The sequence below is a fragment of the Sesamum indicum genome, linkage group LG13, assembly GCF_026168435.1.
Source record: "Sesamum indicum cultivar Baizhima isolate 11 linkage group LG13, ASM2616843v1, whole genome shotgun sequence".
NCBI classification, from domain to species: Eukaryota; Viridiplantae; Streptophyta; class Magnoliopsida; order Lamiales; family Pedaliaceae; genus Sesamum; species Sesamum indicum.
In genome coordinates this window covers 7,813,287-7,826,168 of record NC_142669.1, presented here as the reverse complement: position 1 = coordinate 7,826,168, position 12,882 = coordinate 7,813,287, and the positions used below count along the sequence as shown (strand labels likewise).

At 38.3% G+C, this 12,882-nt stretch overlaps 3 protein-coding genes across 5 annotated transcripts; all 3 read right to left on the bottom strand.

Moving 5' to 3' along the window:
* Nucleotides 1–49: 49 nt before the first annotated feature.
* On the bottom strand, nt 50–2,350 carry REV7 (DNA-binding HORMA family protein). 2 transcript variants are annotated; one of them, XM_011099342.3, is made up of 6 exons: nt 2,153–2,350; nt 1,935–2,015; nt 1,710–1,822; nt 1,440–1,527; nt 765–964; nt 50–659 (listed from the first exon to the last, which is right to left on the bottom strand). In XM_011099342.3, exons 1-6 carry the CDS (start codon nt 2,181–2,183, stop codon nt 651–653), a joined length of 522 nt encoding a protein of 173 aa, XP_011097644.1. In that variant the 5' UTR covers nt 2,184–2,350; the 3' UTR covers nt 50–650. The 2 variants fall into 2 exon arrangements, with proteins under 2 accessions (XP_011097644.1, XP_011097643.1); XM_011099341.3 differs by having other exon boundaries at nt 1,440–1,629; nt 2,153–2,346.
* A 256-nt stretch (nt 2,351–2,606) lies between these two features.
* On the bottom strand, nt 2,607–6,291 carry LOC105176517 (elongation factor 2). 2 transcript variants are annotated; one of them, XM_088877076.1, is made up of 5 exons: nt 6,097–6,291; nt 5,836–5,887; nt 5,640–5,707; nt 5,438–5,525; nt 2,607–5,301 (listed from the first exon to the last, which is right to left on the bottom strand). In XM_088877076.1, the coding sequence occupies exons 3-5, from the start codon at nt 5,640–5,642 to the stop codon at nt 2,861–2,863; spliced, it is 2,532 nt and encodes an 843-aa protein (XP_088733202.1). In that variant the 5' UTR covers nt 5,643–5,707; nt 5,836–5,887; nt 6,097–6,291; the 3' UTR covers nt 2,607–2,860. The 2 variants fall into 2 exon arrangements, with proteins under 2 accessions (XP_088733202.1, XP_011097640.1); XM_011099338.3 differs by lacking the exon at nt 5,836–5,887.
* Nucleotides 6,292–7,639: 1,348 nt separating this feature from the next.
* On the bottom strand, nt 7,640–11,516 carry LOC105176516 (elongation factor 2). Its single transcript, XM_011099337.3, has 4 exons — nt 11,360–11,516; nt 10,637–10,700; nt 10,465–10,552; nt 7,640–10,324 (listed from the first exon to the last, which is right to left on the bottom strand). Exons 2-4 carry the CDS (start codon nt 10,637–10,639, stop codon nt 7,884–7,886), a joined length of 2,532 nt encoding a protein of 843 aa, XP_011097639.1. The 5' UTR covers nt 10,640–10,700; nt 11,360–11,516; the 3' UTR covers nt 7,640–7,883.
* Between the last annotated feature and the right edge of the window lie 1,366 nt (nt 11,517–12,882).

The window sequence follows — 12,882 nt, the reverse complement described above, 5'->3', positions numbered from 1 at the left end:
AATGTATTGTAGACATTAGTAAGAAATAAGATGAAAAAACAAGAAAAGATGGTGCAAACACTAAGTTCTGATATTGTTGATTACTGAGCTTAGGAAGTAACTGGGAAATAATAATAATATTACACATCTGCACAAGTTTGAGTACTTCTAAGATTTTCCAAAATTCATCATAGTTATCTACCGAACCTTTGAACAAAAAAACAACTATGTGAAGATTTACTTCACAGAAGTTCCAGCACTAGATAGGAGAATGGGTGATCCTTCACTTAAATACAAAATAAGGCGAGTAAAAAACGGTGAGCATATTCATAACTGCACGATCGGTGATTCACTGACTATAAGTTGCAATCTTGGGGTGAGAAACAAATGGCAGGAGTTTTCTAATTCAGGTATGATCTATGAGAAACTAATCCCATTGTTTATACTGTGTTGACCGTGAGTGAAGCTTTGAGTTTATAAACATGAAGCAGGGGCCTGAAAATCCTCCACCCACCAGTGCTGCAATTATCCCCTGACGTCCCTTGTTTGCATCATTGATTGGTATAATTCTGGTGGCAGATCAGGCCAGAGCCACAACAAGAGGCAATCACCACGAGAAGTTAATTCATTGTCAGAAATAATAATGCCGCCCCCCTTTACTTTGAGGAAATTCATTTCTCCTACAAGAAAACCAAAACTGATAAGCTCATACTCATAAGACTTTGTCTTAAGACATTTTGATTTCCTAGAGCCGTTCAAGCATTTACACTTCCGGGCAACCTTACCTCATTCTTCGGCTCAGAGAGACTTGGGTGTTCTAGATACAGCTGCAAACCTAAAGGTTCACTGCTCATGGACTTGATGGGGATTATTGTTGGTGGTTGCTGCCACTGCTTTGTGTCTGTTGGGATCCACATTTCTGCGTCTTTGCTGGTGCTAGCCTCAGGCAGAGAGCGGAAGTAAGCCATGATTTCCCACCTGCAATCTGTTAAAAAATGAATAACAAACTCGTTCAAAGATTCACTGATACATCCAAGTTAAAATGGGAAAATACTCGCAACTTCAGTCAAAATCTTTTATCACAATTTGCCTTGAAAGTCATGTTAACATTAGATCCTTGATTTTCCACCAAAACAGACACTTTTACTGTTAATTTTTAGATGAACCCGAAACAATTGCCATTACAGAGTACAAGCTCCTAATCTGATACTAAATTGCACCAAAGCGATCTCAACTGAAATATCGATACTTTGACACTCTTTCTGCTTGCATCCTATTTCAAAATCACCAAATTGAGCCTTCTCACAAAAAGTGATTTGGCTGTTATACACTACTTCCACTTATTCTAGTCCAAGCCATCATGGTTGATCAATTTTCGGCATTGCAGAAACAATAAGAAATTATAACTAACGACATTTGCACTGATAAATCCAAGAAAAGCTACACACATCCATACTTACTGCGTGGAAGAACCTTCGTCAGAGGTTCTGATACAGGCAGTTTAATCAAGAAGGACCTAAGAGAGAACTCCAGGTTAGCTCCTTCCACCTTCGAATTATAAGATTGATTCACATTAAGCTTGAAAACAAATCTCTCAATAGGCACATCACCATCATCAAAGAAAATCACCGCAACTCTATCAACCAAACCCTAATTGGAGAAACAGTAAAACATTACCATAATATAGGAAATCAGCATGTTCTGCGGCAAATTGAATACTAAAAACGAACCTTGTTGATGAAAGGTAGGAGCGCAACAACAGCAGTATGAATATATTCATTCAGCTGAGGGTGTCTAGCTTTATGAACCACTACATTCATGTATCGCCGCCTCTCAAAAGCTCCTACATGTGAATTTTTTCATTTTCACATAACCCAGAGTCGGATTTTCAGTCAATTTAAAACAAGAAGGAAAATCAACGCAGAGAATCTATCTCCATAGAACTTCAAATTTACCATTTGGGTAGATTCCCTTGAGGAAAATGACCGAAGTGATGGCAACCTCCAGGAACTCTACGAGAATCCGAGCGATTTCGCCTGCAAAATTATGAATTACTAAAGATCAAAAGCATATACAGGTACCCCGGAGGAAACAGGATGAAATTTTGATGGGGATAATTGAAAGAAGAGCACGAACTGGGAATTTCATGACAAGAACTATACAAATAGCCAACCTTGTGGAGTTCGAAGGTCTTTGCGATCCATGTTTAAGCAACTTCCGAGAGTACCTATTCACTTGCCGCTTGAAAATAGCAGAGAGGGAGAGCACAACGCCGCCATGATTAATTGGTCGTAGTCGCTACGCTTCAAGCGCGATTTCTCATCTTTTTTAACGCTATCGTAGGGTATTAAATCCCAGATCAAATTTTTTGTTCTAAAAATTTATTTCATCTTTTAATCCATTCAACAAATATATTATACATTTTTTTCTAAAATAAAATATATAATATTATCCTCGTACATATTGCGTGTGTATATTAAATTAATTAAAAATAAAATAAAATTTATAATAGAAAATTTACTTGTCTGTTGACTAAACCTGCTTTACATATAAGTTAGGTTATATGTCCCGTTAATGTTTGATTAACAAGTTTTCAAAATCATATAATTGTAAAGACTATAAAACGATTAAAAAATAAGCCCCTTTTAAAAGAAAACATCACAAAATCTCTTAGATGATTCGTTCTACTGGGAAAAAACGATCTAAGGCATGTCGCGTTCTGGTAATAAACGAGAAGTCCCAAACCAATTAAACAAACAGTTTTTGGCTAGAACTCATTATCCCATGGGAAAAAGAATAAAAATTGAACTAAACGAATTATACTGCCCGGAGGCAGAGCTGCTGATTGTAATTGCTACCACAAAACTCAACATCCCATGACTCAAAGCTTATCCTCGAACTCAGAGAGAGGTGTCATCTGCTCTTTCAGACCTTTCCTCTTTCGAATATCAGCAACAAGAGTAGCTGCCTGAGATCCTGATTCCAGTGGATCAGACGACATCATGTCCCAGTGGTCAAACACGCACTGAGGGAATGCCTGACCAGAGGTAGCAGCTCTCAAGGTGCTTGAGAACCCAAATGACTCTATAACCGGCAAGTAAGCCTTGATATTGTACAGAGGGGTTCCAGGCCTTTGCATCTCTTCAAACACATGACCACGCTTCTGGTTCAAGACACTGTAAATACCACCAAGAGCTTGCTCTGGTGCCTGGATCTCCACAAGGTACACGGGCTCCAAAAGACGAGGCTTGGCAGTGATCTGGGATGCATAAACAACCCTTCTAGCAGTAGGAATAATCTGACCACCACCTCGGTGAATAGCATCAGCATGGAGAACAACATCACAGACCTCAAAACAAATGCCTCTCATGTTTTCTTCAGCCAATGGTCCTTCCTTGGAAGCCCACTGGAAACCAGCAACAACAGAATCCTTGATTTCATTAAGGTATTGGACTCCCTTACACATGTCAACCACCATGTTTGGACCAATGGTCTCAGGACCAAAGCACCAAATCTTCTTCGCCAGCTCCTTGTCCCATTTAAACTCCTCTGCTAAGATCTTTGAGCGAACCTTAGGATCATCCCTTGGACCAATACGTCCTTCATCAATGGCCTCAGCAAGACCCTCTTCCAACGGTCTAGCTTCCATGTAAAGACGATTGTGCTTGTTAGGTGATTTGCTCATAACAGTACGAGAAGACCTCTCAAGAACTGTCTCTCGGAAAGAAACCACTGGATCAGATTTTACAATTTCAGCACCACCCATGAAATCTTCCTGCAAGTCTTTCAAGCAAATTTCGAGATGAAGTTCTCCAGCACCAGCAACGATATGCTCCCCTGATTCCTCAATAGTACAGACAACCATAGGATCGGACTTGGCCAAACGCTTTAACCCTTCAACAAGCTTTGGTAGGTCAGACGCAACCTTGCACTGTACTGCAACGCGCACAACAGGGGAGACAGAGAACTTCATTGCTCGAATTGGATGGGCATCCACTTCCTTCTCATTTGTCAGAGTAGCATTTTTAGTGATAAATTGATCCAGACCAACCATGGCAACTGTGTTGCCACATGGGACATCTTCAACAGTTTCCTGCTTCTTGCCCATCCAAATAACAGTTCTCTGCACACTCTTGACATACAAGTCCTTTTTCTCTCCAGGGACATAGTTAGGACCCATGATTCTGACCTTCAAACCAGTTGAGACCCTACCAGAAAACACACGACCAAAAGCAAAGAACCTACCCTTGTCAGAGGCAGGAATCATCTTGGACACATAAAGCATGAGAGGTCCTTCGGGATCACAATTCCTGATAGCAGTGGCATAAGCATCATCAAGGGGTCCTTCATACAGATTCTCCACACGGTACTTTTGAGCCTTGCCAGGTGATGGAAGATGGAAGATCATCATTTCCAAGAGGGCACTACTAGCAGGAAGCCAGGTCTGCATCACACGCTTCATCAACGCCTTCCCCATCAAATCCTTCTCATCAGACTTCATGTTAACGCCAAGCTTCTGCAGCATTGGCCACAACTTGTCTTTCTGATCATTCATGCAAGTATTGATAATCTGCTTGATAGGCTCATAACAGAACTGAACAAAACCACGCTTGCACGTAGAAGTGCCAGTACTCTTACTAGTCCACTTCTTAGTGGCGGGATCAAAATAATTCTCTCCCCAGAGCCTTTCCATCATCTTAGACTCATCAACACCAAATTTGGAGGCATACATCTTGGCAAAGTTTGTTAGAGTAAATGCCCACCCATGCAAACCAGCAGAGAAAGCAACAGTACCCTTCTCAGGATAAACCTGGACATCCCCAAGGAGGGGATCTTCATATGTGGCCATAATCACATTTGCATTCTCAATGACCCTCTGGAAAGTTTGGTAAGCCTCCTCTCCATCAACCTGGAGCTCAAGGAAGCACCTGTCCATCTTGTTAACTGTCAAGACAGGCCGAATTCTTTCACCAAGAGCCTGTCGGAGGACAGTCTCTGTTTGGACACACACCCCTTCAACACAGTCCACCACAACAAGAGCACCATCCGTGATGCGAAGAGCAGCCGTCACTTCAGAAGAGAAATCAACGTGCCCAGGAGAATCAATAAGATTAATGAGGTACTCATTGCCTTGTCGCTCTCCCTTGTAGTTCTTCAAAGATTCATCACTCATTTCATAATACAGTGAGATACCAGTAGACTTGATAGTGATGCCTCGTTCGGCTTCATCTGCACGGGTATCTGTCATTCTAACGTCACCAGCGACTTCTTGTGCAATAATACCAGCAGCCGCAACCAGAGAATCGGTGAGAGTCGATTTCCCTGCCAAAATATGATTAATTTGAATGGATCCACACATCAACGAAGAGAAAATCTAGGCTGACAATTTAATCAAGCCAAAGAAATTAGTAAATACCAAGTTGAATATAAATATCGTACTAAGTTTGCGGTTCCTTACCATGATCAACATGGGCAATAACAGACATATTTCGAATATTATGTTTGTAGTCCATAATCTTTCGGAGCTCATCTGCTGTGAACTTCACCTGCAAACATCAACAGAATTATCGTTAACTACAATCGCATATTCTGATGACAACATCAGAACAAGGATCGGTCAATGCGCGTATAATTTAAATACTTGGAAAAAAAATACTCACCATTTTCACTGGTTTTTAAGCAATTAACGATCTAATCAAATCAATAGGAGGATTTCCTCCAAAGGCACCTGCAATATAAATATCCATTAGCGAAACACCTAGATCTTGTTAAGACCTTAAACACAGTAATGACTTCACGGTTAACCAAAACCTATCACATATTCATAAATTATCCAAACACAATCAATATCGGTACCACAACACGAACAATCTCCAACAAAATCCGCAAGCAGAAACCTTTTACTCCACTGCCGATAGTAAATCAATCCACATCGACGATCAATATACAATGAAACAGTACGACGCGTAAGTTTTACAAATCTATAACGATCCTAATAAATCACAAACACGTCAGACATCGCGGGAGAGATGGCAAATATACATAAACACACATGAACATCTACGCACACTTTATGAAAAAATTCATGCAAACAAAGAAAGGCGAGAGCGTACGTACGTATCTACTCGAAGAACGGAGAAAAAGTGCGGATGCAGCTCTCGATCAGTTCCTTTACGCAATCTGCAATAGATGTAGAGCAAGAGACGTGAGTTATCAACCCTAATATATAAGCGCACGTAAGTTGAGCCTTCCTTCTCTGCGGTTTGTTGTCCTCCAGTCCCCTACTGGCCGGTAAATTAGGTACCGCTTGGATGCTAATCGTCGCCCGTGATAATTAAATAGATATTGGGTTCTAAATATTTGGACTTTGGGTTCATCAGACTTGGGCTTTTCATCCAGTAGCCCAACCCATTTAATGGCCCTACCCCGATCTTGGGCTTTTTATTTATTGATTAAATTGGACAAAGGAATGCTCAATAATGAATATAAACCAGTCAAGCTCGAGCTAAAAACTTTTTGTCTCGAGTTCGAGCGCATAATTTCAAACTTGAATTTTTTTTTTTTTTTATTTATAATTAAAATAAAAATTATTTTAGAATATTTATTTATTATGTTAGATTGACAAGTCTAAATTATTTTTAACAAGTGTATATTTCTAATTTTTTTTAACTATTAGATAATTTAAAAATTAAGAATTAATATAAAATAAAAATATATATAGTAACAATAATGAACTTATTACACTTAAATCGGTGTTTGGACAACAATTGTATTCTATTTAATGGACCCATCATATGAAATCCCCACAATTCAAAATAAAGTAAAGAAGATATCATGATAATAAAATTAATGCTAACAGGTAAAAATGTCCAATCTTTCAAGCTACAAGTTTATGATCTTAGAACCAAAAAAATAAATCTTTCATTTTTATTTAGAGAGCCAGCAGAACCCACACTACGAATAAATTTCACTCGAGGAAGAATGAAAAAAACACAGTGCTGGTCTGATCGCCTTTATGGGTTCCATGCATCACAAAGGGCACAGAACTCCAAGCCCCAGCAATTTAAGAGCATGTTTGTTTATGTTTTGAATGAGATTTTTTTCTACTTTTTACTATTTGGGTAATTGAAATTTTATTTGGTCAGGCCATTTTTTTTATTGAGAATGTATTCCTATTTTAATTCTCAAATTTTTAAAATTATAAATCACATGGATTTGTCATACTTGTCTTATCTTGTCATCACGTCTTTTCTTGTTTTAAATTAATTAAAATTATTTCAAATGGCAAGACTCACTTTGATTATTTTATAATTTCACATATTCAATCAATTTGGTCATCTGTCACATAAAAAATACATATACCTATATTCAACATTCTCACACCTATATACCTACATTTGGAAACAACTAATCCAAACATATTTTCAGTTTTTGCACAAAACCCAATAAAGCATTTCCAAATATTGGAAACTAAAAATGAAAATGAAAACACAACCAAGCGGCCCTAAATTTCTCCAACATACAACATATTCGTCCATAATATTATGCCTGAAGATAATTTTGTCTGCAAATTCCGCATTCAGAATGCACCTCATTCTCGCAGAAAAGAAAAGACGAACATGATGGGTGAAAAAAGAAAAATATTGTGAAGACATGGGTGTCCTACCACCAATCTATAGATATATGATAACCATATAAATGCCACAAACATTCTTGTTCTTTTGAAATCTAAAAGGTACCGCAACAACAGGGTAGCGACTCAAGAACAGAATACTAATACATGAAAGACCAAATACCAGTACATAGAAAATGAAGGGTGACACATCTAAACAGACACAGAATCAAAGACAATAGTTTCCACCCTGTAGGGACAAATTTATTTCTCACATTGGATGATAATTAACTCACAGCTTATCTTCGTACTCAGAGAGTGGTGTTATCTGCTCCTTCAAGCCCTTCCTCTTACGAATTTCGGCCACGAGTGTAGCTGCCTGAGATCCTGCTTCCAAAGGATCTGATGACATCATATCCCAATGGTCAAATACACACTGGGGGAAGGCCTGACCGGATGTTGCAGCTCTCAAAGTACTTGAGAATCCAAATGACTCAATAACCGGCAAGTAAGCCTTGATATTGTACAGAGGAGTTCCAGGTCTCTGCATTTCCTCAAACACATGTCCACGTTTCTGGTTCAAGACACTGTAAATACCACCAAGAGCTTGCTCTGGTGCTTGGATTTCCACCAGGTAGACGGGTTCCAAAAGGCGAGGCTTCGCTGTAAGATGGGAGGCGTAAACCACCCTCCTGGCAGTAGGAATAACTTGACCACCACCCCTGTGAATGGCATCAGCATGAAGAACAACATCACAAACTTCAAAGCAAACGCCTCTCATGTTTTCTTCAGCCAAGGGGCCTTCCTTGGAAGCCCACTGGAAACCAGCAACAACAGAGTCCTTAATTTCATTAAGGTACTGCACTCCCTTACACATATCAACAACCATATTTGGACCAGTGGTTTCAGGACCAAAGCACCAAATCTTCTTCGCCAGCTCCTTGTCCCAACCAAACTCCTCCGACAAGATCTTTGAGCGGACCTTAGGATCATCCCTTGGACCAATGCGTCCATCATCAATGGCCTCAGCAAGTCCCTCTTCCAATGGTCTAGCTTCCATGTATAGACGATTGTGCTTGTTAGGTGATTTGCTCATAACAGTACGACAAGACCTCTCAAGAACTGTCTCTCGGAAAGAAACCACTGGATCAGATTTTATAATTTCTGCACCACCCATGAAATCTTCCTGCAAGTCTTTCAAGCAAATCTCAAGGTGAAGTTCTCCAGCACCAGCAACAATATGCTCGCCAGATTCTTCAATAGTACAAACAACCATAGGATCAGACTTGGCCAAACGCTTTAACCCTTCAACAAGCTTCGGCAGGTCAGACGCAACCTTGCACTGTACAGCAACACGCACAACGGGGGAGACAGAGAACTTCATTGCTCGAATTGGATGGGCATCCACTTCCTTCTCATTAGTCAGAGTAGCATTTTTGGTGATAAACTGATCCAGACCAACCATTGCGACTGTGTTACCACAGGGTACATCTTCAACAGTTTCCTGCTTCTTGCCCATCCAAATGACAGTTCTCTGCACACTCTTGACATACAAGTCCTTCTTCTCTCCAGGGACATAGTTAGGACCCATTATTCTGACCTTCAAACCAGTTGAGACCTTGCCTGAGAACACACGACCAAAAGCAAAGAACCTACCCTTGTCAGAGGCTGGAATCATCTTGGACACATAAAGCATGAGAGGTCCTTCAGGATCACAGTTCCTGATAGCATTAGAATAAGCATCGTCAAGAGGTCCTTCATACAAGTTCTCCACACGGTACTTTTGTGCCGTTGCGGGAGATGGAAGATGGAAGATCATCATTTCCAAGAGGGCACTACTAGCAGGAAGCCATGTCTGCATCACACGTTTCATCAAAGCTTTCCCCATCAAATCCTTCTCCTCAGACTTCATTGTAACTCCAAGCTTCTGCAACATTGGCCATAACTTGTCTTTCTGATCATTCATGCATGTATTGATAATCTGCTTGATTGGCTCATAACAGAACTGAACAAAACCACGTTTGCATGTAGGAGATCCAGTATTCTTGCTAGTCCACTTCTTAGTGGCGGGATCAAAAAAATTCTCTCCCCAGAGCCTTTCCATCATCTTAGATTCATCAACACCAAATTTGGAGGCATACATCTTGGCAAAGTTTGTTAGAGTAAATGCCCATCCATGCAAACCAGCAGAGAAAGCAACAGTACCCTTCTCAGGATAAACCTGGACATCGCCAAGGAGGGGATCTTCATATGTGGCCATAATCACATTTGCATTCTCAATGACCCTCTGGAATGTTTGGTATGCCTCCTCCCCATCAACCTGGAGCTCAAGGAAGCACCTGTCCATCTTGTTAACCGTCAAGACAGGCCGAATTCTTTCACCAAGAGCCTGTCGGAGGACAGTCTCTGTTTGGACACACACCCCTTCAACACAATCCACCACAACAAGAGCACCATCAGTGATTCGAAGAGCAGCCGTCACTTCAGAAGAGAAATCAACGTGCCCAGGTGAATCGATAAGATTGATGAGGTACTCATTGCCTTGTCTCTCTCCCTTGTAGTTCTTCAAAGATTCATCACTCATTTCATAATACAATGAGATACCAGTAGACTTGATAGTAATGCCTCGTTCGGCTTCATCTGCACGGGTATCTGTCATTCTAACATCACCAGCAACTTCTTGAGCGATAATACCAGCAGCAGCAACAAGGGAATCAGTAAGAGTGGACTTCCCTGCAAGAGCATGAAAGGTACATTTAACACATATCAGAGTACACCAAGTCCAGTTTGTCAATCCATTCTATAAAAATTTTCAATGACCACATTAAAGAAATATATATATAAACATGGTACTAATGTTGCAGCTTCCATACCGTGATCAACATGAGCAATAACAGACATGTTACGAATGTTATGCTTGTAGTCCATAATCTTACGGAGCTCATCTGCTGTGAACTTCACCTGGATAGATCAAGTGGATATTTGTGTTACAAATCTAGAGTAGACAAGGATATCTCACAATTTGAAATAACATTCAATACTTACCATCTTTACAAGTTCCTAAATTTCCAGGTCACACAGAATTTGTTGGAGGCTTTCCTCCAAAAACCTGTAATTCATCAACAGAAAGAATGAGAATCAATCTGGAAAAGAATTTTGTAAACTTAATAGCTTAACAGACATAGATTTCACTGCCGTCTAGTCAGAGATATGTTCCCATGAACTTCTATAAGAAACCGAAGTATACAGAGCAGAGACGAGAAATATATTAGCGCTTATTACTGTAAATAAGTTTATACTACAATTCTTCGACATACACGGATAAAATCCAATGAAAACAGCTTTTATGAAATAGTACAACAGAACAAGCTAGTCACTGTATTCAGCAAGAAGCTTCAGCCTAAGGGAAATTCCATTATCACTTTAATAAAACCAAAATAAGCAATCCAACTTCTGATTCAAGCTGAAAACTATCAAATCTAAACCAAAAAATAAGCAGAAAACTCAAGATTCAATATATCACTCGCAGCAGAAAGGAAACACGAAGTAAATATTGATCAGAAGCGAAACATCAACCACTCCTCCATCAATACATGCAAAATTTTCCAATTCAATGAAAGTAAAAAAAAAAGCAGTCAAATCTAAGTCTTCCACATCAACTCATCCAACATACCAAAAAAAGGAAAGAAAAAATTGAATCAACAAACAAGTACTTGGAACATTCAACCTACAGAAAATATCGGATCCAAACCAGATCGGAACACTTACAGAGGAGAGGGAAACACGGGGAGAGAAAACAGACGAGTATGGAGGCGGAGTGACCGAACGCAATGACTCTACTGAGATAATAGTAAGGATATAAAGCCTGAGGCGCTAACCCTAATACAAATACAAGGGCACAAGTGTAATTCCAACTGCCTTCGGTTTGCTCTCCGAATGAGATATTTTCCATTTCCACGTAACAGAAATAATTAAAAAAAATTAAAATTTAAGAGGTGGTCGACTCAGCATATCTGCGGATATTCGGCCCAATATTAGCATTTTCTATAATTTAATATCATATTGTTTCTAGTGTAATATAACTTAATTTCTGTTGTCTATACATTTATCCTAGTTATTGTTATCAACTCTTGGCAATTACTATTTTAATTGAGCATCCACGTATTATAAATTTAAAAGTAAATTATAATGAATTCCTTTGACATTTGATAAAATTAAAAATACTTGTTTTATTATTTACAAAATTATAAATATCCTCATAATTTAGTCAGTCGTTTAATCACTAACATAATTCGTTAGCTTTTGTAGAATTTTGCTCTATTTTTTTTTTTGGTAAATCGATAAAAATGCTTTCATGAATTATGAATTATAATTTTACTTATTTTTTTAAAAAATAATTATGAATTAAGTAGAATTTTTTTTTTTATAAATTTTTAAAATTTTCCGTTCACATCATCTGGTTTTTTTCACGATTCTTTATTTTTTTTTGAAAAAAATATAACAATGACAAAATTAATAATTTCATATTTTCATTCAAAAATTACATAATTTAATCATACATCAGGCGGGTTTTGGTAATTTTCCATACAATGAGAGGTTATTTCATAATTATGTTAAATATTACTGGAGCTCCTTGTGATTTATCCTAAATTTAATAACATTGGATTTTTTTTCTTTAAAAAATCTTAATTTCATAAAGAAGAAAATAGGAAATATATATAATCTTATACATTAAAATATTAAAATAAATGCATCAAATGGGCCAAAATTGCTAGTATCAACTTTACAACAGTTCTTTGTTTTCTCATTGGTAATGTTTTTAACGGATGAATAGTAATTTAGCCCATGTGATATTGAAAATGAACATATTATTTCTCTATAAAAAAAAGAATATAGTAATTTACCACCCTATTATTATATCCTTAAATTACTTCATTTAAAAAATTATAAGGGGGTAAATTATTGTATCTTACAATAAAGAGAGGTAAATCGTTATATATTTTTTCATAAGGGGATAATTTGCTCATTTGCGATATCACAAGGAGATTGCTTGCATTTTTTCATATTTTTTAATAGAGTGACGTCACCAATGGATTGTTTTTGAGAACTTGAGCTCCAAGCATGATAATGTGGTCAAGATTTGAGCAGATACTAGAAAATGATAAAATCACTCTTGATGTGTTTGGTGAGTTCCAAGTTTTTTTTTTTTTTTTTTTGTTTTTCTTTTAAAGAGAGTTTTTATAAGCATTTAATCCTTGGGGGGGGGGGGGGGGAGTAGGTGGCAGTGTCTA

What these genes read in the sequence shown, in the direction of transcription:
- REV7 (XM_011099341.3), bottom strand. Translation starts at nt 2,183, where the DNA reads ATGGATCGCAAAGACCTTCGAACTCCACAAG. An exon ending in TCCTACCTTTCATCAACAAG is followed by an intron (nt 1,630 to 1,709) that starts GTTCGTTTTTAG and finishes TTCTCCAATTAG; the next exon opens with GGTTTGGTTGATAGAGTTGC. An exon ending in GACGAAGGTTCTTCCACGCA is followed by an intron (nt 965 to 1,439) that starts GTAAGTATGGAT and finishes ATTTTTTAACAG; the next exon opens with ATTGCAGGTGGGAAATCATG.
- LOC105176517 (XM_088877076.1), bottom strand. An exon ending in TATTGCCCATGTTGATCATG is followed by an intron (nt 5,302 to 5,437) that starts GTAAGGAACCGC and finishes ATATTTTGGCAG; the next exon opens with GGAAATCGACTCTCACCGAT.
- LOC105176516 (XM_011099337.3), bottom strand. An exon ending in TATTGCTCATGTTGATCACG is followed by an intron (nt 10,325 to 10,464) that starts GTATGGAAGCTG and finishes ATGCTCTTGCAG; the next exon opens with GGAAGTCCACTCTTACTGAT.